This window comes from Scardinius erythrophthalmus (genome assembly GCF_964197995.2).
Source record: "Scardinius erythrophthalmus genome assembly, chromosome: 11".
Classification (NCBI taxonomy): domain Eukaryota; kingdom Metazoa; phylum Chordata; class Actinopteri; order Cypriniformes; family Leuciscidae; genus Scardinius; species Scardinius erythrophthalmus.
Genome location: NC_138231.1, coordinates 39245719 through 39271341, shown reverse-complemented (window position 1 = coordinate 39271341; position 25623 = coordinate 39245719). Strand labels below are relative to the sequence as shown.

General features: G+C 37.9%; 2 protein-coding genes across 4 annotated transcripts; one reads left to right on the top strand and one right to left on the bottom strand.

Annotated features, from left to right (window-relative positions):
- The first annotated feature begins 451 nt into the window (after positions 1–451).
- cpsf3 (cleavage and polyadenylation specific factor 3) lies at positions 452–8141 on the top strand. The gene is made up of 18 exons (XM_081379355.1): positions 452–678; positions 880–943; positions 1019–1116; positions 1193–1321; positions 1409–1586; positions 1666–1755; positions 3343–3493; positions 3576–3751; positions 3821–3979; positions 4055–4201; positions 4274–4426; positions 6265–6373; positions 6470–6568; positions 6679–6773; positions 6870–6957; positions 7316–7382; positions 7464–7560; positions 7641–8141. The coding sequence occupies exons 1-18, from the start codon at positions 608–610 to the stop codon at positions 7740–7742; spliced, it is 2073 nt and encodes a 690-aa protein (XP_081235481.1). The 5' UTR covers positions 452–607; the 3' UTR covers positions 7743–8141.
- Positions 8138–24830, bottom strand: adam17b (ADAM metallopeptidase domain 17b). Of its 3 annotated transcripts, XM_081379353.1 has the most exons (20): positions 24536–24665; positions 24274–24446; positions 23159–23291; positions 22935–23068; positions 22737–22825; positions 22462–22651; positions 18655–18782; positions 17697–17783; positions 17499–17609; positions 15641–15785; positions 15451–15542; positions 15225–15377; positions 14930–15129; positions 14674–14777; positions 13688–13822; positions 13459–13589; positions 13233–13311; positions 13065–13153; positions 11199–11255; positions 8138–11107 (listed from the first exon to the last, which is right to left on the bottom strand). In XM_081379353.1, exons 2-20 carry the CDS (start codon positions 24359–24361, stop codon positions 10727–10729), a joined length of 2526 nt encoding a protein of 841 aa, XP_081235479.1. In that variant the 5' UTR covers positions 24362–24446; positions 24536–24665; the 3' UTR covers positions 8138–10726. The 3 variants fall into 3 exon arrangements, with proteins under 3 accessions (XP_081235479.1, XP_081235478.1, XP_081235480.1); XM_081379352.1 differs by having other exon boundaries at positions 24274–24830; XM_081379354.1 differs by having other exon boundaries at positions 8140–11107; positions 15225–15373; positions 15447–15542; positions 24274–24692.
- Between the last annotated feature and the right edge of the window lie 793 nt (positions 24831–25623).

The following is a 25623-nucleotide window of genomic DNA, read 5'->3' as shown; positions in this document are numbered from 1 at the left end:
GATTTCTTTTTCTTTCTTTCTTTCTTTCTTTCTTTCTTTCTTTCTTTCTTTCTTTCTTTCTTTCTTTCTTTCTTTCTTTCTTTCTTTCTTTCTTTCTTTCTTTCTTTCTTTCTTTCTTTCTTTCTTTTTCAGTTTAATGCGTTAAAAATATTTAGAAATCTATAGTGTGTGTGTGTGTGTGTGTGTGTGTGTGTGTGTGTGTGTGTGTGTGTGTGTGTGTGTGTGTGTGTGTGTGTGTGTGTGTGTGTGTGTTACTTCGAAAAGAATACTTCGGTTGAATTCGTTTTTCTTTATTATTATTTTTTTTGCCTATCCAAAATTGAGTATGCTTTTCAGTAAAATTTGATAAATTATTTAACTATCTGATTTATATGATTTATATATATATAATTAGATTTAACTATATAATTTATATATTTATATTATTATGTTTCTTTATTGTCACCTAAGACTTTTATTTTGACTCGTGACTACCCCGGAAGTACTTGTCTCATGTCCACAGGTTCCCAATGCTGCTGCGTATGATCGTTGTATTTTATTATTAGAAGTATCGATGATTATGGAATAAGTAATTTTAGTTAGGTATAAAAAAAAAAACTTCACAAGCATGGCTACAAAACGTAAAGCGGATGTACCAGTGCCTGCAGAAGAAAGCGACCAGCTTCTCATAAGACCACTGTGAGTTCACTTCATTCAGACTGTACTAAGTGAAGTTCTGTTCCGCGCCAAATGTTTAGTTGATTATTTAGCTTACAGTTTTAAAACGATAAACATCATACCTAACATGACCAAAGTGAGACTGATTGTCATCTGTGTTAATCCTTTTCCTGAGTAAGCCTACTGTAACTATTCATCTTGTTTACTGTGATGTTTAAACAGAGGAGCTGGTCAAGAGGTGGGCAGGTCTTGTATCATCCTAGAGTTCAAGGGCCGGAAAATCATGGTAAGCACAGTTTTGCTGTTTATCCTGTTTTTGATGGATTTGACAGATGTTTTCTGACATGCCGTGTCTTTACAGCTGGACTGTGGCATCCACCCTGGATTGGAGGGCATGGATGCATTGCCTTACATTGATTTGATAGACCCAGCTGAGATTGACCTGCTCCTCATCAGCCAGTGAGTCCCATACTTTGAATGAAAGACATCGGGTCAGTGACATTCAAAATTCTGCTGACCTCTTTTTCTCTGCCAGTTTTCACTTGGATCATTGTGGAGCCTTGCCATGGTTTCTACAAAAGACCAGTTTCAAAGGGAGGACTTTCATGACCCATGCCACCAAAGCCATTTACCGCTGGTTGCTTTCAGATTATGTGAAAGTCAGGTACACTAAAGCTCTTGAAAAGGTTTTATTAAAACTTTGCTCTAAGATCCAGCTCTCTAACATATCCTCTTGTTTCCTTGTGTCTAGCAACATCTCAGCGGATGACATGCTGTACACCGAGACCGATTTAGAAGAAAGCATGGACAAGATCGAGACCATCAACTTCCATGAAGTGAAAGAGGTGGCGGGCATCAAGTTCTGGTGCTATCATGCAGGTCATGTGTTGGGAGCAGCCATGTTCATGATTGAGATTGCAGGAGTGAAGGTAGGTGTAGTTTATTCATTCAGACCTGCTCTCTTACCTTCACACAGTTTCTGATAATGATCACGGTCATTCTCTTCAGCTGCTGTACACAGGGGATTTCTCACGTCAAGAAGACAGACATCTCATGGCGGCTGAGATTCCCAGCGTAAAACCAGACATTCTCATCACAGTATGTACTATAGTTTATCCAGAGCTCAACAATGTGGATTTTTGTCTGTTCCCACCAGTAAGATAAAAGTTTTATGTAAGATATTTTTATAAAATGTCAAACATACATTTCAACAAATCAATTTTATTATATATATATATATATATATATATATATATATATATATATATATATACTTTTGGTACAAATGTTAAATAATATATATATATATATATATATATATATATTATGTATGTATATGTATGTATATATGTGTGTGTGTGTGTGTGTGTGTGTATGTGTATATATATATATATATATATATATATATATATATATATCAGTGCTATGCGATTAATTGCATCTAATGTAAAAGTTTGTTTACATAATATATGTGTGTATATATTATTAAATGTATAATATATATATACACACACACATATATATATTTATACACCTATATTTATACACATATATTTATACACGTGTGTGCATATATACACAGACAGACACACACACAGACATACATATATATAAATAAATTAAATAAGATATATATACACACATTGTCAACACAAACTTTTATGTTAGATGCGATTAATTGATTTTACTGCACTCAAAAATAAATATATATATATATACATTACAAAATATATATATATATTTTACATTATAAAATAATCATAATTAATGTTTTTATTATTTGTGCAATAATGGTTGAAAATTATACAAAATGTACCCTATTAACACTAATGTAATGTAAATTCATAATTACACTTTTTGAAGAATAAAATACTTTTTGGACATTAAAATCAGCAAAAAATGTCAAAATTCAATGCATTTAATACACAGAAAACGAAACACTTAAAGGGATAGTTCACTTTGAAATTAAATTTTGGTATGTTTTAGCTTACCTCAAGGGCATCCAAGATATAGGTGTCTTTTTTTCCGCAGTAGTTTCAATTTTGATATTTTTAGGTCAAACCGTTCTTGTCTGTCAGTCATTTCATGCAGGTCTACGGTCACTGTCTCAAAGAGCATGCACAAAGTCCAAATTAAAACAATTCCCCATCGTCCAAATTAAACAATTCCCCATCATATGTACACATTGATGGCCTAAGACACGAAACGAGCGGTTTGTGTGAGAAAACGAACAGTATTTATATCGTTTATACCTCTTGTACACAACCACGTCCAAGTGATCTGAGGGCGCGCGCGCTTCCTGCTGTGTGACGTGTGCACAGACTGGTGCATAGATATATACACTAGTATATAAGAGCTAAAAACAATATAAATACTGTTTGTTTTCTCACACAAACCGCTCGTTTCGTGTCTTAGGCCATCAATGTGTACTTACCTGCATTAAATGACTGACAGACAAGAACGGTTTGACCTAAAAATATCAAAATTGAAACTACTGCGGAAACAAAGACACCTACATCTTGGATGCCCTTGAGGTAAGCTAAAACATACCAAAATTTAATTTCAAAGTGAACTATCCCTTTAAGTTTGCAACCCATAAAAGCACGTGTATATAATCTTCAAACAAAAGACTACAGCACTAGCCAGTTTTTTCACATCAGTTTCTCCTTCTCCGTGTGCTTGTAGGAGTCTACATATGGCACACACATCCATGAGAAGAGAGAGGAGAGAGAGGCTCGTTTCTGTAACACGGTCCATGACATAGTGAACCGCGAGGGCCGCTGTCTCATCCCTGTGTTTGCCTTGGGTCGGGCCCAGGAGCTGCTGCTCATTCTGGGTAAACCTCAGCAGTTTAGAGTAGGCTCTCAGCCGCGTCATCCACAACGCCTCGCTGACGTCCTGCGTGTCCTCTGTTTCAGATGAGTACTGGCAGAATCACCCTGAACTCCATGACATTCCCATCTACTACGCCTCCTCCCTGGCTAAGAAGTGCATGGCCGTGTACCAAACCTACGTGAACGCCATGAACGACAAGATCCGCAAGGCCATCAACATCAACAACCCTTTTGTCTTCAAGCACATCAGCAATCTCAAGGTGAGCATCTTCAAAACCGTCCAGAATTGAAGTAGACATATACAAGTTTCATAATTTGCTGTCCTCCAGAGCATGGACCACTTCGATGACATCGGCCCTAGTGTGGTGATGGCATCTCCAGGTATGATGCAGAGCGGTCTCTCCAGAGAGCTTTTCGAGAGTTGGTGCACTGACAAGAGAAACGGCGTCATCATCGCCGGTTATTGCGTGGAAGGAACTCTCGCCAAGGTGAATCTCCGATCTTCAGCGTCTTTGGGTTTCTTTGGGCGTGATGGGACTCTCCTCACACTGTTTTCTGTGCAGCACATCATGTCAGAGCCGGAGGAGATCACCACCATGTCAGGACAGAAGCTCCCTCTGAAGATGTCTGTGGACTACATCTCCTTCTCTGCTCACACGGATTACCAGCAGACCAGCGAGTTCATCCGAGCTCTGAAACCTCCTCACGTGGTGAGTGGTTGAGTCCTGAGATATGGGCGTCAGGTTGTAGGTCAGGTGTCATGTTATTACTGTGGTTTTCAGATCCTGGTTCATGGAGAGCAGAACGAGATGGCTCGATTGAAAGCCGCCCTGATTCGAGAGTACGAGGACAACGACGAGGTTCACATCGAGGTGCACAACCCTCGTAACACTGAGGCCGTCACGCTGAACTTCAGAGGAGAGAAGCTGGCTAAGGTGAGACTGCGGCTCTCATTGGTCCAGGGTCTGGAGTTTCTGCTCAGTTAGAGACCGTTTAGGGCTGTGTTTACCAGGGTTAATGGCTGTCTTTCTCACCAGTGGTCAATAAATCATTCAAATTATTAATAATGATAATAATCACAAACATTTCTTCTGCCTAAAGTGCTTCATCAGATCCATCCGGATGACGACTAAAAGAGTTTTTCATTTGATATGAAATCAGTATTTAAACACGTCTCAAACTCGCAAAAGATTCGTTTGAGTTGAACCCAGAACAAATTACTGAACACCTCTTACTTTCTTTTTCTTTCTTTCTTTCTTTCTTTCTTTCTTTCTTTCTTTCTTTCTTTCTTTCTTTCTTTCTTTCTTTCTTTCTTTTTCTTCTGTCTTTTTTTCTTTTTGTTATTTTTCTTTCTGTCTGTCTTCGTTCTTTGTCTGTCTTTCTTTCTTTTTATTACTTTTATTTTTCTTTGTCTTTCTGTCTTTTGTTCTTTGACTTTCTTTCTTTGTTCTTTCTTTCTTTCTTTTTGTTTTTTCTCTGTCTTTCTTTCTGTCTTTTGTTCTTTGACTTTGTCTTTGTTCTCTTTCTTTCTTTCCTTATTTCTGTCTGTCTTTTGTTCTTTCTCTCTTTTTCTTTTGTTCTTTGTCTTTTTTTGTCTGTCTGTCTTTCTGTCTTTTTGTTCTTAGACTTTCTAGCCGCTTTCCGACCGGAGGAACCTTTTCACAGTTCCTAGAACTATTGGCTAAAGTACCCGGATGTCGGCGTGTTCGCACCGCAGGAACTAGGAACGATTTTAGTTCTAGGAACTCTATTTGGAGGAACTAATTTAGGTCCTACTTCAGAGTAGGGTCTAAACCAGCACTATAGGAACTACCTGTGACGTTAGTGTACGCTGATTGGCCGAACGCACGTGGAACACCAGCACCCGCCATTTTTAAAACAGCTAGAATGTAAACACACAGATTATAGCCTATATTTACTCCATAAACTAACTATACAAACATGGAAAACAGTGATAGATGGGTCTCTAAACCTTTATGCTGAAGAGAAAATCCAACGCAACTTTGAGGGGACCAAGCCAAACATGATTATGTATTTCTCCTCAGCTAGCAACACTGGACATCAACCAAACGGCATAGGCTAATAACCTTTTTTTCATATACTGTCTACTTTCTATAACAGTTCTATCTAATAACATATTAAACAGTACTGTTAGACAGATCGCTAACTAATAAACACAGAGAATGCGAGCATTGTTTGCTCTGGCGTTCTCAGCGCCGTCAAAATAAAGGTCCGTCGCGCCGTCAAAATAAAAGTCACCGTGCTTGCGTCACTCCCTTACCCCTCCTACCAGTTCCTATGGCCACTTGGTCAGTGCGAACGCAAACAGCAAAACCCAGTTTGGGGGAGAGCAGTTCTTAGAACTGTTTAGAAGTGGACAGTTCCTAGAACTAAGTTCCTGTAACTACTTGGTCGGAAAGCGGCTTCTGTCTTTGTTCTCTCTTTCTTTCTGTCTGTCTTTTGTTCTTTCTTTCTTTATTTTTTCTCTCTTTTTTTTTCTTTTGTTCTTTGTCTTTTTCTTTCTGTCTACCTGTCTTTTTGTTCTTTCTTTTCTCTTTCTGTCTGTCATTCTTTCTTTTACAATAGGACTTGTTTAAATGGTATGCTGTTGTGATAAATAACTTTCAAAAAAGTTACAAAAATAATCATATTACAAATACACTGCACAGTTAAGTCTTATTATGAATCGTTCATCTCTATGATGGATCATCAACGGTTGAAACTATCCTTTTATCATTTTGTGTCTGAATGTTTTTGTGTGTGGTATCTGAAGGTGATGGGCTCTCTTGCGGATAAGAAGTGTGCACAAGGTCAGCGGGTCTCTGGCATCCTGGTGAAGAAGAACTTCAGTTATCACATCCTCTCCCCCTCTGACCTCTCCAGTGAGTTGGTGTTTGTGATCGGTTCAGGCGTTTCATATGTGTGTTTGTGTGTGTGTGTTCGCTCCTCACACTTGTTCTTTGTTCTTAATGATGCAGATTACACTGAGCTGGCCATGAGCACAGTGAAACAGACTCAAGCCATTCCCTTCACTGGCCCCTTTCCCCTGCTTTTGAATCAGCTACGCCACCTGACAGGTGAGTGTGTGTGTGTGTGTGTGTGTGTGTGTGTGTGTGTGTGTGTGTGTGTGTGTGTGTGTGTCTTGTGTTTAAATGTGGTGCTCATTGTGTGTGTGTGTGTGTTACAGGTGATGTGGAGGAGATTGAGACGTCAGAGAAGAGCACACTAAGAGTGTTTAACAGTATCACAGTGGTTCATGATCAAAACTTGGTCGTGTTGGAGGTAGGGCGGCACCGCAGGCATTGATGCACCAGTGTAACTATGGCAACAGGAGTGACTGGTATTGCTAATTGTGTGTCTGTGGTGTTCTTCCACCAGTGGTTTGCCAACCCTCTGAATGACATGTACGCTGACGCCGTCACCACAGTGGTGCTGGAGGTGCAGTCAAACCCTAAAGCTCAGAAAGGTGAACAGCTCTAAGAGTTCGAGAGAGACAGTTCTTTCTTTTATTTCTTCATTTTCTTCTTTTCCTTATTTGTATCTTCCTGTGTTTCCAACTTTTATCTTTATTCTTCCTTCTGTCTATTCGCTCTTTTCTCTTTATTACTATCTTTACCTTCCTTCCTTTTCTTTCCTTTCTTCCTTTCTTTTCCTTCCTTCACTCCTTCCTTAATTCTTGTTTCTTTGAAATTCCTTTTTTTTTTTTTCCTCTGCTTGCTTGCTTCCTTTCCTTTATCCATACTGTTATCTTCCTTTATTTCAAATTTTAATAAACTGTCTTATTTACACCAATATCTTTGTTTTCCTCTATTTCTTCATCTTAGTTGTTCAGCCCCAAGAAAAGAAGATGGATGTGGATGTTTACCAGAGCAGATTACTGAAAATGTTCCAGTAAGTTCATCTTCGCAGCACTCCGCTAACCGTCAGTGATATTTATGGTGAACTAAATTCTTTTTCTGCCACGATCTGCAGAGACATGTTTGGAGAGGAGTGTGTCGACTTTAAAGACAAGAACTGTCTCGCTGTAAGTGTAGATGAGAAGACTGCCTTCATCAACCTGGAAACCCGAGTAAGTATCAGACTCTGTGAAGTGTACACACCTAAGTTTTATGGAAAGTGAAATATTGGGATTCTTATGTTTGTGTTCAGACCGTGGAGTATGAGGAAGCTGATGCTGAAGATGATTCTCTCAGAGAAATGGTGGAGCTCGCTGTGCAGAGGCTGTATGAAGCCATGAACCCTGTCATGTGAGATCGCCAACTCCCATCTGCCTACTATCAGGCTCTTAATTTACCTCAAGAACTTTTGTTATTACAGTCCATCTCACTTGAACTACTTAAACCAGACTGAAGACACCAGATGTTGAACTGGCCAAAGCACTTCAAAGGATTGAATTGCCATTAAAACCGAATGGATACCAGTTAAAGATAGATGTTGATACGTATGTGCATTCAGGAGTCACTGTTTTTTAGTTCCACTAGTTAAACACACATCATGTAGTGATCGTTTAAAATTGTTTTTGTCGTCTTTTTTTTTTTTTATCTGACATTTTATGTTCAACTAAAGCTATAATTTGTTTAAGATCAGTGTATTGATTTAATAAAAGAGGTTTTTGAGTGAAGTTGAGCTTGAATTTCAATACACACTTCACATTAAGGGTGATGTTTTATTTAAAAATGAAAGCTTGCAAAACACCAAGTCAAAAACTATTAAGTTATACAAATCTAACACGGATACAAAACACTGTCTTAACATTCAATACTTTCTCTCTTGACCCATCACAACGTTGCGGGGAGCCATGCAGATTATTATAGGCACATTTCTTAACATGAAAAAAGGATTTCACAGGATTTGACACCTGATAATAAAAATAAACCACGTTCTCAGGGTAAAGTCACGTAATAAGATCTCCTACTTAGAAATGACACTAGTATGCTTGGTATTCTACAAGATCAACACAAATACATTCCCAAAAGACGATTACAGTTACGAGTAAAATTCAGAAAAAGATGACTGTTTACCCACCAATAAATGACATCGTCACACTCCCTTTTTGAGTTTTCCTGTAGATTACATTGCAAAACACATGGGAGTAAAATACTTTTTCACAAGATGAATACAAAAACAAATACAAGGCACTTTGGATACTGATCTCAGAGCAGTGTTCAACATCAGTACATTCTTAAGGGAGCAGCTGCAAGAAACGTATTCTTACATACAGTTCCAGTCATGGACATCGTGTCGCAGAAAAGTATAATAACGTGGAGAGATAAAACTGATTGCCTGTCTTTTCATTTAACTAGTGACTTTGGTATTTCATAAAAAGCCAATGAGCCAAAAGCGTTCTCATATACAAAACAACACGTATATTTTAAGATATGTCAGTGCAAGTTGCTTTCAGTTAAAACCGCTTAAACATGCCTTTTAGTCTGGGACTAGGCTTAAGCCTTATCTGGGAAACCAGGGGATAACGTCTGCTGGTACAACTGTTTAAATTACTGTAACGTTACATTCAAGAACAGTACAAATGAAAGCAAAAAAAATCTGATTGTCTTTTGCAAACTAAAAAGCAAGACCACGAGATTGTGTTCTATAGAGGTTACAAAACATAATTTGCTGGTGTGTGAGAACACATACAAGTAAAATATCAACTAAAATATAATGGTTAATGGTTATCAAGATCTGTTAGCATCTGCTCAATCCCTTAGACAAAACCAGACCTGTAAACATCTTGGTATTGGGTAGTTAAGCTTTAACAATGAAGCTGGTCACGTGTAGATTACTCTGATCCAGTGTGCGTGTGTAAATATGCATATTGCATAATCCTAACAGGATTAACAACATTGATTTCCCATGTAATGCCTAGACACTGAATGATTTGTGCCATCTGTTGCTTTATAAAAGACCAGTGCTCTTAAAGGGACAGTTCACCCAAAAATGAACATTCTGTCCTTGTTTAATCACACTCATGTCTATCCAAACATGTATGACTTTCTCTCTTCTGAATCTGCACCTTATAAGCATAAAGTAGTGGACCCAACATGTGTGCTTAATTGCAAGTGTTTTAAAGCTATACGGTAGCTTTGTGGAGGAACAGATTTGTCATTTTAAGTCAAATTTAAGTCATTTTCCACTGATAATCTTTTTCTTCTCTGGCACATTTTATAAGAATTGTTTTCATGAAAGAAGTAGCAATGTCCAGTTAGTGAACAAATTAACCTTCTGAATCGGATTTTGAATGAATTGGTTCTTCTGGTGCACAAAATCAGTCTCAATGATTTGTTCAGGAATCGGACTGAAGTTCAACTCGACAATTAAAACTATCCGGTTGCAGCAACTAAAGTTGAGATGTAGGAGAAGTAGTAACAGATATTTTATTCCGTATTGTACCATACATCAGACTAAAAATTTAGGGCAGGGACTTGAGCCACACTGTAGAATTTTCTCCCATCTAGCGGTGAAATTGTTTATGACTACCAACTGAATATTACTTTCTAGCCCCTCCCATTCCGAGGGCGTTTTAACTCCTACGATGGCCGTATTATTTCAAATCTGCCGGCAGTCGCGAGTAATCTCCCCCTCGCATTCGTCACGGTGCCAGTGTAAAAACGCGAAAGGCGAAGCTTGAATTTCCAGGTATGTCCCTCTTTGGCTAATGTATTTTCAAGATGGAGGCGCAACATGGCTGCCGCCATTCGAGCGACTCGCTCGTATGTATTCTAAATGGCAGATTCTACGCTTACGAGAATACTTGAATAGTTGGTAGAAGTAATTACACATTAATGAGCACATATCATTTTGAAAGAACAAAGTGTTTTTTGCTAAGAATCAATTTAAAAAATGACACAGTGTAGCTTTAAGGAGAAGAAAATATCTGTCTGTTCCTCACAATCTTATCGTAAGACTTGGAATATTGGGCACAAGTCATATGAATCACTTTTAAGGTGCTTTATTTGTGCTTTTGTGTGCTTTGTAATTACTCGGGAAAGAGACCAACACATCATCAAGATTATCTCCTTCTGAGCTCCACAGAAGTCAGCCAGTCATACAGGTTTGGAACGACATGAGGGTGAATTTTCTGTGAACTATGCCTTTAAAACACTGCATTCTGTTTTAGTTTATTTCAAAACTTGAGCGGCAAGCACATTGCATTTCAGCGCATATGTAATGCTTGTTCTGCTCAGCTTTGAGCATTCCCGATCATATTCCCTTACAATTTCTATACAGTCACGCTCTTAACATTCAGTCTCCTTGCTGTTATTTTGTGCATGTCTCTTTACCCTGAAGGACATGGCATTCTCTCGGTTGTCCGTCAGATCATCAAAGGAGCGCGACACTGTGCCAGAGGAAGGGAAGTCCTCTCCCAGGGCTAGTTCATCCAGGTGGGAATCATAGCTGGGATCTTCTTGGATGGTGGCCATGCGTTGGTGCTCCATGGTGGAGTGAGGACACGGGGTTGGGGTTAAGGCTGGAGCCACCTGGGAGATCGAGACCGGTGGCGTGCTGGTCTGCAAGGGTTCAGACGCCTGAAAGCGTGGCACCGCAGAGGAGCCCGAGGATGATGGTTTGAAGATCCGCACTGAGGCTGATTCTAGACTGCTCAGCAGCTCTGCATTCTGGGACAGCACATAAACACAGTCAGGCATTTGTTATGCTTCCTATTATCAAAAGAAAAATAACTTTTTCTGTGTTCTGATTTGTACTTACACTGGGGTAGAAGAGTGACTTTGTGTTAAATTCATATTGCTGGTCAAGTTTTTTATCCTAAAGACAAAAGAGACAGGAATCTTGTAAAAATCACCTTTTTTTTTCTTGGATGGGGCCTTTTGCATCATCAAATGGATTGTCTTCTAAGAACCTGAATGACTCTATTCTAAGAGTGTTGTTTAGTTTCGATCTTAGTGTGAACAAACCCTTGGCCTGTGATTACATTTTTTCGTTTTGCTCTTGGTGTAAAAGACATTTTGTCTGTGATTAATTTAACATTTTGTTGTGCTCTTGGTGCGAAAAATACATTTCGTCTGTGATTCACAGAACGAGTAAAACAAAAAAGTTCGAAATGTATTTTTTGCACAAAATGTATGTTTTGCTCTCAGTGTAAATAAATGTTTTGTCTGCGATTCATTTAACTTTTTTGCTCTTTCTGTGAATAGTTGTTTCTATATACACACACTCACCTAAAGGATTATTAGGAACACCATACTAATACTGTGTTTGACCCCCTTTCGCCTTCAGAACTGCCTTAATTCTACGTGGCATTGATTCAACAAGGTGCTGAAAGCATTCTTTAGAAATGTTGGCCCATATTGATAGGATAGCATCTTGCAGTTGATGGAGATTTGTGGGATGCACATCCAGGGCACGAAGCTCCCGTTCCACCACATCCCAAAGATGCTCTATTGGGTTGAGATCTGGTGACTGTGGGGGCCATTTTAGTACAGTGAACTCATTGTCATGTTCAAGAAACCAATTTGAAATGATTCAAGCTTTGTGACATGGTGCATTATCCTGCTGGAAGTAGCCATCAGAGGATGGGTACATGGTGGTCATAAAGGGATGGACATGGTCAGAAACAATGCTCAGGTAGGCCGTGGCATTTAAACGATGCCCAATTGGCACTAAGGGACCTAAAGTGTGCCAAGAAAACATCCCCCACACCATTACACCACCACCACCAGCCTGCACAGTGGTAACAAGGCATGATGGATCCATGTTCTCATTCTGTTTACGCCAAATTCTGACTCTACCATCTGAATGTCTCAACAGAAATCGAGACTCATCAGACCAGGCAACATTTTTCCAGTCTTCAACTGTCCAATTTTGGTGAGCTTGTGCAAACTGTAGTCTCTTTTTCCTATTTGTAGTGGAGATGAGTGGTACCCAGTGGGGTCTTCTGCTGTTGTAGCCCATCCGCCTCAAGGTTGTGCGTGTTGTGGCTTCACAAATGCTTTGCTGCATACCTCGGTTGTAACGAGTTATTTCAGTCAAAGTTGCTCTTCTATCAGCTTGAATCAGTCGGCCCATTCTCCTCTGACCTCTAGCATCAATAAGGCATTTTCGCCCACAGGACTGCCGCATACTGGATGTTTTTCCCTTTTCACACCATTCTTTGTAAACCCTAGAAATGGTTGTGCGTGAAAATCCCAGTAACTGAGCAGATTGTGAAATACTCAGACCGGCCCGTCTGGCACCAACAACCATGCCACGCTTAAAATTACTTAAATCACCTTTCCCATTCTGACATTCAGTTTGGAGTTCAGGAGATTGTCTTGACCAGGACCACACCCCTAAATGCATTGAAGCAACTGCCATGTGATTGGTTGATTAGATTAATGAGAAATTGAACAGGTGTTCCTAATAATCCTTTAGGTGAGTGTATGTATGTATATATATATATATATATATATATATATATATATATATATATATATACTTCATATTCATTTCACTTTGTTTTGCTCTCACCGTAAACCGTCCTTTAGACCATAATACCACTCAAGGTCAGTCCATTATAGTGGCAGACATTTCCTCAGAGCTACAACTAACTGTAAGATGTTAGTGGAGATGACTCACCACACAATGGACCAGAATGCTGAGCGGGATCCAGAAAAGAAGTGAGAAGACCACCACTGAGCCAACAATGTTGTCTGCCAAGAACTTCCCTGAGAACACATACACAGATCTCATATCCTCCATTGGGTTTCAAGTAAGATGACATCACTGTGTTCACAGATAACTTACCAAAAGTGTTAATGTCCAACTTCTCAATGAAATCCCACAATCTCTCAATAACATCCTGGACCTGTTTCATGCATTTACCCTGGAAGGAATAAGAACATATTTTTGAATTCCTAAACCATTACAATTGTCTTGTGAACTACTGCAATTGAGCTGCGATTAATCAACAGCTTCTATAAATGTCTTACATGAGTAGAAATGTAAATAAGTGTATGTTGTGAACACTCACCGCTCCATCACAAAAGCCCACAGTGCAGGGTTTGCCTTTCCGCAGGAAGATGGGGTTACCCTTGTCATCAATATAAGGAGTGCACACAGCGCTCTTATCCTTGCAGCACACCTTACAAGAGTTGTTCGTCTCTGAAAATGACATACAGGAAGAGTAAAAAAGGGCACGTCTCCTCAAAACAGACTTGCAATAAACCAACAGTATTTGCTTTATCAGAAGCTCAGTTTACCATTGCAAGCACACGACTGCAGGTTCTTCACAGCTTCACAGAATGGGATGCAATCTCCATTCAGACACCGCCCATTGTCCACACAGATGGTCTTATTAGGGACGTTCTCTGGAGGAGGGCATGCACTGCTGAGTCCTGTAAGAAGCACAGAAAAATAGAGTTTCAGTGAGGACAAAGGGCTATGCAGTTAAAAGAAAATGATCTGTTTTTAACAGATTTTTAGCATTTCAGCGTTGTTTTCCATGACATTTAAGCACAATTTTTTATTACTATAATCCATATGGATATTTTACTTCCAAAATCTTCAATTTACCTCAGTAGTGATTCTCATTATATCATCATACAATCTCAAATGACAACCATAATATACAAATATTTCATAATTTATATAATACAGCATAATTTCTCTGAATTTCAGTAATGAGAATTGGATTTTTTTGCATAAGGGTACTGATGTCACATTGCAAAATATTTTACCATAAAAATTTATAAAAATGTATGGTACCATAAAAATTGAATTTGCAAAGTATTATTAAAAAGTATTATATAAAAGCATAATTTTTTTTAATAATAAAACATAATTGCACAAGCAGTGTTGTTATTGTTAACTAAAGCCAAATCAAAAACTAATATTGATCACATTTTAGTAATTGAAATAAAATAAAACAAAGCTTGAGAAATTGTGCCTGGGCAATTAACTAAAACAAATAAGTTTTAGTTGAAGTACTAACATTACTAAATCTAAACTAAATAAAGGCTATGTAGAAATATTAAACAACTAATAAAAATGCACATAAAAAGAACCAAAACAAACTAAAATGAAGACTGAAAATATAAAAATACAAGTTAATTCAAAATATTAATAAATACTATAAATATGACTAAAACTGTTCTCAAACTGAATTCCTTAACATGTTGATCAGATATATAGAATCAAATATTATATTCAGTTGTGTAAACTTGAAGCTTGTTGGTTGATGCCTCACCTGTACAGTAAGACCTTCCCTTGCAAGTGGCATTCATTGGCTCCTGACACACCTTGCCCTTCCTCTCAAACATGCAGTCTTTGCAGCACGCACTGTTTCTGTCACTAGAGTCAAGAAAAAAAACACAGAAAAGTTAAAGACAGAAACTGACATATACCCAGGAGATTCTGTTTAAACACTTTTGGGTGAACCGTCCCTTTAATTCACCTTATCTGCATAGCATTTTTTATCATGAGGCCACATGGAGGAGCTGTACCTGCACTCCACATTGGGCCGAAGTTTGCAGTCTGATGTGCAGCAGCGGTCGCTGTTGAGGTGGATCAGTCCAGGATCACACTCCTCACCTTCCTCCACCCGTGAGTTTCCGCACACATTGCTGTTCCTCTCTCTGAAGCAAGTGGAGGCCTTGGCCTTCAGACTCTTGACTATGGATTTCTTGCTGCAGTTTGAAAACAACTATAGGGGAGCACCAAAACAAAACACTTACAAACTGATCACGTGACGTTGTGAACAATGACACCAAGCTGAATTCACATCGACGAAGGACGTACTTTGTTGTTAGAGTGGTCCCCGCTCACCGCAATGGGGTACATTACGTATTTGCCCCCCTGATCCTCTCTGGGCACGCAGTCCGACACAGTATCTGGATCATGAACAGCACCAAAGTTGTGGCCAAGCTCATGAGTGGTGACCAAATCCGCTTCCTGTTGGTATATAGTCAGAAAATTAGCTTACTAAAATAAAAGCGACAAGAACATTTGTTTGGACTTCACTTGCCTTGGTAAGAATGGTTTTTCCATAATTTTTGGTGCTGGTTAGTCCAGTGTTGAGGTATATAGCACGATTGTCATTTCCTGAAGGAGGACACTCTTTAGAAAAGACAGATAACAACAATAAACAAAATGTCTAAGCATGGGGAATATGTTAGACTAAATTGATTTATCCATAATGTGTTAATTACACTCACTCTCAGAGCAAAGACCTCCAGGAAAGCCTGGTTTGGAGGGAGCCACGTAAGCCAAGCCGAGCGTGCCTTCATCAAAATCCTGATATGTGAACAGATGAGCCAAGCACACTTGGGATGCATTATCTGCAATGTCAATGCTAAATTGCTGCAGGAGAAAGACAAAATGACAATTCTTACTACAATTATAGCACAGCTGTTTATTCGGGACCAATCAGGTACCCCAAGTTCACTTGTGAATTTCTAAAGCATTTTGTTTGTTTTTGGTTTGCTTTTCTATTTGTAAGCAAAATAATGTCTTAAAGGGGTGGTATAATACCCTTTTCACAAGATGTAAAATAAGTATCTAGTATAAGTTTTAGCTCAAAATACTTCACAGATATTTTTATATAAAATGTTAAAATTGTCACTTTTTGAGTTTTTGTGTCTGTCCCTTTAAATGCAAATGAGCTGCTGCTTCCGGCACAGAGGGCGGAGCTACAACAACTTGTTCTTAGCAGCTTCGATTAGACATGCATTGAAAATTTCAAAAACTTTTAGCCTTTTATGTTCAAACCGGAGTCAGACAATGATGGAGAGATTCAAGAAGAAGTGACAACATGTAGACAACATTTCTGAACGGTTAGTTGATAAATTTATGTAGCTTATGTGTAGTTATCTTCTAGTCATTGATTAGCATATTCTGTCTTGATAATCTATAAATCGTGCTCCCTGGGGGAGGGGTTTATGTAAATTTTAGGGTTAGTGATGTCACTAACCCAGGAGGAATAGTCGTGTAGTCCCTACCAGCCGTTTGTTGTAGTCCTTAAAAAGCGATTTCTTTAAAAGAAAATATCTCCCTTTGCTTTGAAATATGAGTGTCGTAATTTTGCAGATGTTGTTTATGCTCAAACAGCAACATTACACACTAACTAAAGTTAGAAAAGTGAAATCATAATCAACCACCCCTTTAAGGACATAAGGACTACAACTACAAGGATGCAAGTTTACATGCTTGACGAAACAGAATATCACTGTAACTTATGTAACAACAACTTGCTTTCATTCAGCAAGGATGCATTAAAATGATCAAACAAGACAGTAAAGACGTTAATGTTTTCAGTTTCAAATAAATTCTGTTCTTTTCATCCTAAAATGTAACACAGTTTCCACAAAAATATAAAATATTGTTTTCAACTTTGATAATAATAATAAGAAATGTTTCTTAAGCACCAAATCAACATATTAGAATGATTTCAGAAGGATCATGTGACACTGAAGACTGCAGTATAATGAGGCTGAAATTTCAGCTTTGCCATCAAAGGAATAAATTACATTTTTATTAAATATTAAAACAAATTCTATATTAAAACCGTTATTTTAAATTGTAATAATATTTCACACTGTTACTGTTTTATAACGTATTTTTGATCAAATAAAAGCAGCCAACCCCAAATTTTTTGAAGGGTGGAGTATCTTTTCAAAGCACTCAAAAGTTAAAAATTCACATTAGAGGTATGACTATGGGTGATCTGTGTTGTGGAACAAAACCTAAAAGTCTCTTTAAATAATTGTACCCACAGACCTTATTTTACTCAAATCAAAAATCACACAAAATGGATGGAAGATGCTAATTCTCCTCCGTAGTTTTAGAACTACAAATTGTACTGCACTAATAATGTTTCCATAAGCATGTTCTTTCTCTTTGCTGGTTCTCTGCCAAACAGAGATGGATATTGAAATAATACACAAGTCCTCAATGTTCTTCACTCTCAAATTGAAGCGTCTCTCATCGTTTCAAATCAGCACAGCTCAGAATACAGAAAGGACGCTGTCATTAATTCAGTCATTTGCGAGACTCCCACAGTTCCAGCTCGCTCACCTCCAGGAGCCTCTTGACGTCCCAGACTTCTTTGTTCTTCACAGGAGTCCCTTCCATGTTGAAGTGGGCACCTCCCAGCGATACTTTTGTGGGTGTCTGGTTAATTATGATCTGAAAGAAACAAATGCTTGTTGCCGGCTCCAAAATAGCATTTCATTGGAGTTCTTCACCTTGTTCCCCTCAAAGAACCACGCTTACCTGCTGAATCTGAACTCCATAACCTTTATACTCCTCATCCCAAGACGTATTGCGGTAAATGTCATCCACGCGATCAATCAGCTCAATCTAAACACATCCAAGGCAAATTTGTAAGACATCTGCTGACAACAACTTTATACAACCTTCTACTCAGATGACACAAAAAAAATGTGGGCCTCAGCAAACATCCAAGAGGGCAACAAAATGACTTTAAAATTTTCATTACAATATTGTTCAAAAGTTTGGGATCAGTAAAAAAATGTAATGCTTTTAAAAGAAGTCTCACCAAGGCTGCATTTATTTGATCAAAAAAATAGCAAAAACAGAAATATTGTGGGAAATTATTAGTTATTTAAATAAAGTTATTTAAAATAACTGTTTTCTATTTGAATATAAGTTAAAATGTAATTTATTCCTGTGATAGCAAAGCTACATTTTCAGCATTCAGTGTCACATGATCCTTCAGAAATCATTCTATTATGTTGATTTGGTGCTCAAAAAACATTTCTTATTATTATCAATGTTGAAAACAGTTGTGCTGCTTAATATTTTTTGTGGAAACCGTTTTTTCTTTCATTCTTTGATGAATAGAAAGTTTAAAAAGAGAAGCATTTATTTGAAATAAAATCTTTTGTAGCATTATAAATGTCTTTACTGTCACTTTTGATCAATTTAATGCATCCTTGCTAAATAAAAGTATTAATAAAAAAAAATCTTATAAACCCCAAACTTTTCACTGGAAATATATGTCAAGCACAAAAATATTATATCGGTTAGAAATTAAAAATTGGAGTCAAAATGGTTGAGAAACACTGGTCTAATAAGCACTGTCCTACTGAAATTAATGTGACGATTTGCATCAGAATGATTTTATGCTCAATTTATGGCAGAAATGTGTTTGTGTGTTTCATGAATAGGGCGAAAATGACAATATCAAAACTGAAGACTTTTTATTTACCAGGTAGTTGAGGGTGGTGCTCTCCTCCTCACGGCCCATGTATTTGAAAAAACGATAGTCGGCCACAAGCAGCAGAGGGCAGGTGTTCTTGCTGTGGTCTGGGGTCTGTCTTCTCTCTCTCAGGTGCCCTGTGGAACAGATGCAATAGAGTGAAAAAGATGGCAAAAATAGACAAAGGGATGAGAAGGCGAGAGACATAACACATGGGTGACAAAGTAACTATAGGGGCTGTTTACACCTGTCCACTTCATGCGTTTTCTCAGATCGGATAGCTATCGGATCGGATAGCGGATTTGAATCCGATCGCTCAAACCCCTTCAGGAGGTGATCTGGGCTACATTCCAGACGAAACTGGACAAGTGTAAATACATCTGGTTGTTGAAACCACATATGTAAATTGTACTCCTCCCAAAAATGCTAAAAAATAAACGTGTGAGAGCGTCGCGTCACCGCAGATGAGAAGCAGAGCATCTATTCATTAATCCAACGTGCAAACTATCGCAAATCAAAGTGAAAGTAAGTCGCAGATGCTTAACACACAATCATCATCATAAAAATTAAAGAAACGAAATGATCTTACCAGGGCTGTTACTGCTCTCTCTTATTGCGGTCTTTGATTTGTAAATTTAAGCTGATGATCAAAAAAATGCAGCTCATATCTGTTGCTTTCGGTGACGTGCACTCCGTTAAATCTGCATTTAGCGCGGGAATTGAAGATCGGATTTAAATCCGTTTCGCAAAAACACATTTATGTGACCAGGTGTAAATGGAATCGTTTTGATAAATCAGATAGCTATCTGATCTGAGAAAACACATGAAGTGGCCAGGTGTAAATAGCCCCTATATAAAGAGACAACTCTCATTACACTGTCTAGATCTGTCTCAGATGAGCAGGAAAAGTCTAATTTAAACCAGATGTGTTGTGACAGAGAGCCATAGAATGAGCTTTCAGGATTTAATAACTGGTTTTGACATGTTAAACATGCAAATTAACTCAAAGACTTACCATCAGGGGTGGCGCCAGAGAATTTTTAAACACATGTGCTAAGGGGATGCTAGATCATTGACAGGGGGAGCTGCGCAATTATAGGCAATTATATATATGTGTATATACAGTGCAATGCATAAGTGAATACCCCCATGCTAAAGTTGACTAAAAAGAGGAATAAAAAATCATATTTTGGAAATTGAACTTAATGCCTTAATTTAAAAAATTAGGAAAAATCCAATCTTTAAGGACACCAATTTTCTTTGTGAATGAATAATGTATCATAAATAAATAAATGTTCTTCCTTAAAATACATGGTGCATAAGTGAGTACACCCCTATGTTAAATTCCCATAGAGGCAGGCAGATTTTTATTTATAAGTATTTTTTTTTTTTTTTTTTAGGATACTATGCATCCATTCCTGATAAAGTTCCCTTGGCCTTTGGAATTAAAATAGCCCCACATCATCACATAGCCTTCACCATACCTAGAGATTGGCATGGTTTTATTTCAGTTAGCCTAAAAGCTAGTTTGATTTGCATTGAGAGATGATCTTATGGAAAGTACCCCATGCCAATCTCTAGGTATGGTGAAGGCTATGTGATGATGTGGGGCTATTTTAATTCCAAAGGCCAAGGGAACTTTATCAGGATGCATAGTATCCTAAAAAAAAATAAAAAAAAATACTTAAAAATAAAAATCTGCCTGCCTCTATGGGAATTTAACATAGGGGTGTACTCACTTATGCACCATGTATTTTAAGGAAGAACATTTATTTATTTACGATACATTATTCATTCACAAAGAAAATTGGTGTCCTTAAAGGTTGGATTTTTCCTATTTTTTTAAATTAAGGCATTAAGTTCAATTTCCAAAATATGATTTTTTATTCCTCTTTTTAGTCAACTTTAGCATGGGTGTATTCACTTATTGCACTGTATATATATATATATATATATATATATATATATATATATATATATATATATATATATATATAGAGAGAGAGAGAGAGAGAGAGAGAGAGAGAGAGAGAGAGAGAGAGAGAGAGAGAGAGAGAGAGAGAGAGAGAGAGAGAGAGAGAGAGAGAGAGAGAGAGAGAGAGAGAGAGAGAGAGAGAGAGAGAGAGAGAGAGAGAGAGAGAGAGAGAGAGAGAGAGAGAGAGAGAGAGAGAGAGAGAGAGAGAGAGAGAGAGGTATATACTATTAATAAATGAGCAAAACTTGGCCACTAAATATTTAATATTCAATTATTTTAATGATCACAATTAAAGTTTTAATTTTATTAAATTGAACAAGCGCAACATTCAGCATTCAATCAAATATTCTAAAAGATTTATTATTAATAATAATGTTATTTCAACATAATATCTCGTTATTTCGACATAATATGTGTGCGTGCAACAAGCAAGATGTGCATTTGTAAATCCGGTGACGCGTGCATTGATTTTTATTAATAAACTAGTGCTTTCTGTGTCAGTGTCGGCTGCAAAGATGAAGTTGACGATCGCCATATTCGTAGTGATCGCACCTATAGAGAGAAATGCACATAATGGATTACGTAATCAGAGACTAGCCTTTTTCTTTTCGTTTTGAATTATTTCGTTTAAAGACATTTCAAGCTTTGTGTATTTGATGTATTTCTCATGTCTGTGTGAGGCATACACTGAGTTTCGTTAAGTTAGGATGAGATGTGCTCCGGTTAACGTGCAATGCAAGTGACCATGCGGGCGCCTCCATGATTATATTGTCTGCTATATTTATTTATACTGCTTCTTATTTATTCAATCCAGGCAATTGGTTGATGAAAAAATTATTAAAATTAAGATACAATTTATCCAAAACGAAATTCACTATAAAGAAAGGCTTTCTCCAAAACAAAACTTAATGAAGTGGTCAAAATCATGTCTGACCAACTCCATGTCTCTCGATATATTGCGCATCCTATCTTACTCATGCTGTTCACTTTACATAATCAACATAGATGGAAAAAAATAACATTATAATATTTTAAAAAATATGAAACTACCGGTAAATGCGTTTTTTTAATGGCTACAACAGTATAATAGGCCTACAGACTAATAAAAATGAAGTTAATTCGGCCAGCGCACATACCTGTATTTATTTCCTGTTTTCGGTCGAAGTCCATAGTAATCGATTGCCGAGTTCACCGAAAAAAGGAAATAAATACAGGTATGAGCGCTGGCCGAATTAACTTAATTTTTATTAATATCTTTCACATCTACTGCAGTCAGATTCACCGCGTTCACTCTGAAGGAATCACTCACATTGGCTGTGCACTTGTAATGACACATCAAGGATGTTAAGAGGCTAAAAGCAGGTTTAAAACTTGCCCCATTGAAGTCAACGGGGTGCAAATTTTAAAAAGAGGATAACACGGTGTAGGCAACATCGATTTTTGTCGTTGTTCTCAGTACTGACAGCACTCCAAATTTACAAAAAAATGAGCTCAATGTTAAAATTGACTGTAGTTCTCCTTTAAGCATTTTCCTCCCATAGAAAACCATTACAAGAACGCTTAATGTGGCTTAATGCAGAGAATACCCCCTTATTATGTCGAAATAACGAGTTATTATGTCGAAATAACAAGATATTATGTCGAAATAACATATATTATGTCAAAATAATGACTTATGTCGAAATAACGACGACATGTCGAAATAACGGGATAAGTTTTCTTTTTTTTTCTTCAAAATGCAGTTCAGGGCTTCCATAGAATACAGCCTGAATATAATTGCTATCGGGGTGCTTTGGTCTTTCTGCACCTGCTAGCCCCTCCTTAGCACCGCCCATGCTTACCATCCTCCTCTTCTTCCCCTTCATCTAGCGCTCTGGCAGCCCGCACACTCTCTGGCAGCATCTCAAAGGCGTCTGTGCTGATGTAGCCGCACACTTTTGAAGCCGCCAACCGGCTCACGTTCCTGATGTCTTCAGAGCGATATACAAGCAGCCGGTCATCATGTGAGTCTTCGATAAACCTCCACAGGGGCTGCAGAAACCAGATGAATGGGTTAACAATTATTGCTTTCTCTTCGCTGAGTGGCATAAGCATTAGATTTTCGGAGTTATAATACCTCAATATTGTATTCGGCTTCATCGGTAAGAATATGAGCAGTGAAGTCATTGACACCGATATGCGCTTGTACACGGGAATTCTCCTCTCCTAGAAATTAAGGGAAAAAACAATGTGAACTGCAAATGAAATTTGCTAGAACCTAATTTTTAGATGTTAAAAGTATTTTAGACGTTAAAATACATAGAGTTGCAGTTACCAATGACATGACCGATGAAGAAGTTTTCTCTCTGGACCTCGTACGTCTTTTGAGTGCCATCTTCTCCTACTACCACAGCCTTAAAGTCATGAGTGAAGAGCTCTGTGTTGGTTGCCAGGTACAATTTGAAATGCCTGGGAAATATTTAGGAGAGCTTATTAAATGACTGAGGTCTAATCTTGGCGGTGACGGTGTGTCATGGTACATGGGTGACGAGTATTCACCTCTGTAACGCAGTGAAACCGAGAAGCCTCTCTGCGTGCGTTTGTGACTGGACATCTCTCTTGCGAACCGAATGCTGTTGAAGACTGGACAGCTGAAGAACATCAAAGTCTGACAGCAATGAGCTGAGCCGGTCTGAAAGAGTCACAGTGAACAACTTGATACATATTACTGAATTAGGACCAATTCATTTTAAAGTGAAATTACAGGTTTCAAGGAGCAGTTTGAAGGACTTGGGATATCTGTGGTTTCTCTCAACTATGGAAAAATTTCAAAAAGTAATTGCAACTTTTATCTGACAATTCTGGTTCTCAGAATTGCAAGTTTATAACATACAATTCTTTATTTCTCGCAATTCCAGGTTTATATACCACAAACAGTTAACATCTCACAATTCTGAGTTTTTATGTCAGAATTGCAAGTTTAGAGATGTAAATTCAGAATTCTGAGGGAAAAAGTCAGAATTGGGAGATGTAAACTTGCATTTCTCAGATAATTGTGAGAAATTCTGAATTGTGTCATAAGATCACAATTCTGAGAAAGTGTGCATTGTGACACAATTCAGACTATTTCTCAATATTATCTCAGAATTGAAACTTTTTTTCCTCTAAGTACATCTCGCAATTCTGACTTTTCTCTAAGAAATCTTAGGACACTGTCAATCCCTTCCACTCCTTCAGAGCTCCAGTCCATGGCTTGTTTCGTAACAGGGAAACAATGATGCTTTGGCTTCTTTTGCAACCATTTTAGTTAACAAAGAAAGAAAAAGACCAATTTTATCTGCAGAATAAGATACATTCGATATTAACTTTTTGTTTAGTAGGCTACTTAGTTTTTACAACCACTGTCTATACTAAATAACTAAAAATAGGATCGAATTTTGGTGAAAAGTCTGGTGCCACAGTTAACTCTTGTAAGAAAAAGTCTTCTTTGCAATTGAGCTTCTTCTCAAAATGTTTGGTGAAAGTCATTCAATTCAATGACAAAAAGTAGATCTGAGATCTGAAACTACAGTAAGGTGTTTGAAAAAGCACACTAGGTTATGATGACGTAATCGAAACAACACACTCTTTCGATTTAAATGTATCCATAAGTATTCCTATTCCCAATAACTCACCGTACTCGTCGTCTAGGACATCCCTAATGTGTCTCCTTGAACACTCCGTCAGGAATAAAGACGCCAGAAAGAAAACGATGCGTTTCATGGCGAGCACGTTAATGCAGCATACAGTACTTCACACAGCAGCAGCATTTAATCCCATGGATTACCAATCTGCCTGAGATCAACATCTGGACATGGCCAAACAAATGTACACGCTCACATCTGGCTGGATAAAACAAAGCCTCAAAGTATCAAAGAAGAACACAAACACGCTCACTTCAAGACGCGCTCGTCCATGTCGCTTGATGTTATAAAGAAAAAGATTCACTCAAAACCAAATCATGCCAACATCTGAGAGTAGTGAAATACCCGGAAGTATTTAATATGAGGTGGATGGATCAGATTCACCGCGCCAGGAAATCACTATTAACTCTACCGGGCGTTATCAAAACACTCATTTGAAGGGCGCTTGATTTTAAATTCACGCGTGGCAGTACGCAGAGTATTTTAAGTGGGTTTTAGAGAGTGTATCCGCGGTATGAGTTACGTAAGTGGATAAACTCTCGGGCTGTGCTCAAAAACTAGTGAGCTGTCTATCTAGACCGCATTTAGTGGGCGTCGCATGCGGGTGAACGTGCGTCTCTAGATAGACAGCTCACTAGGTTTTGAGAACAGTCTCAGACTCGTCCAGAGACTCTATTTTTAAATTCTTACCTCAAACCCCATGAAATTCAGCCTAGCGACTAGGCACATTTGGGGGACAGTATACACGCAGCTGAAAATCTTTTATTTCGGCCATTATCACAAACTCAAAGCATTCAATTCATTTGTACAAGTAATTCTTTTCAAATAACTTCATCTATAATTGAACATGTGGAGGAGGAAACAGCAGAATTGTGCTGTTATATTTAAAGTTAACCATCATGTTTCGTTTCCTCTTCTGGAGAATTGAGCAACAAACACTGATGCCATCTTGCACTCAGTCATTTTAACCAATCATTTGCATTCTAGAATGAAATTATTTTGATTATCATTAGACATGTAGTTTAAATTAAGTAATGTAAAATACTACTGGCTAAAAAAAAAAAAAAAATAAGGGACACACATAAACGTCCTATTTCAATAGGAAATGCATCTAAAGGGGTGTCCAAACTCGGTCCTGGAGAGTTTAGCCCTAGCCTGCCTCAACACCCCTACCTGGAAGTTTCTAGAATGCCTAGTAAGACCTTGATTATCTGGTTCAGGTGTGTTTAATTGGGGTTGGAGCTCAACTCTGCAGGACAGTGGCCCTCCAGCAGCAGGATTGGACATCCCTGATCTAAGCAATAAGTCAAAGAAATTGTATTTATTTTGTCACTATTAAAG

What these genes read in the sequence shown, in the direction of transcription:
- cpsf3 (XM_081379355.1), top strand. Translation starts at nt 608, where the DNA reads ATGGCTACAAAACGTAAAGCGGATGTACCAGTGCCTGCAGAAGAAAGC. An exon ending in CAGCTTCTCATAAGACCACT is followed by an intron (nt 679 to 879) that starts GTGAGTTCACTT and finishes ATGTTTAAACAG; the next exon opens with AGGAGCTGGTCAAGAGGTGG. An exon ending in GGAGCTGCTGCTCATTCTGG is followed by an intron (nt 3,494 to 3,575) that starts GTAAACCTCAGC and finishes CCTCTGTTTCAG; the next exon opens with ATGAGTACTGGCAGAATCAC.
- adam17b (XM_081379352.1), bottom strand. Translation starts at nt 24,361, where the DNA reads ATGAAACGCATCGTTTTCTTTCTGGCGTCTTTATTCCTGACGGAGTGT. An exon ending in GCACCACCCTCAACTACCTG is followed by an intron (nt 17,784 to 18,654) that starts GTAAATAAAAAG and finishes GGATGTGTTTAG; the next exon opens with ATTGAGCTGATTGATCGCGT. An exon ending in GCATTCTGGTCCATTGTGTG is followed by an intron (nt 11,256 to 13,064) that starts GTGAGTCATCTC and finishes TTTTGTCTTTAG; the next exon opens with GATAAAAAACTTGACCAGCA.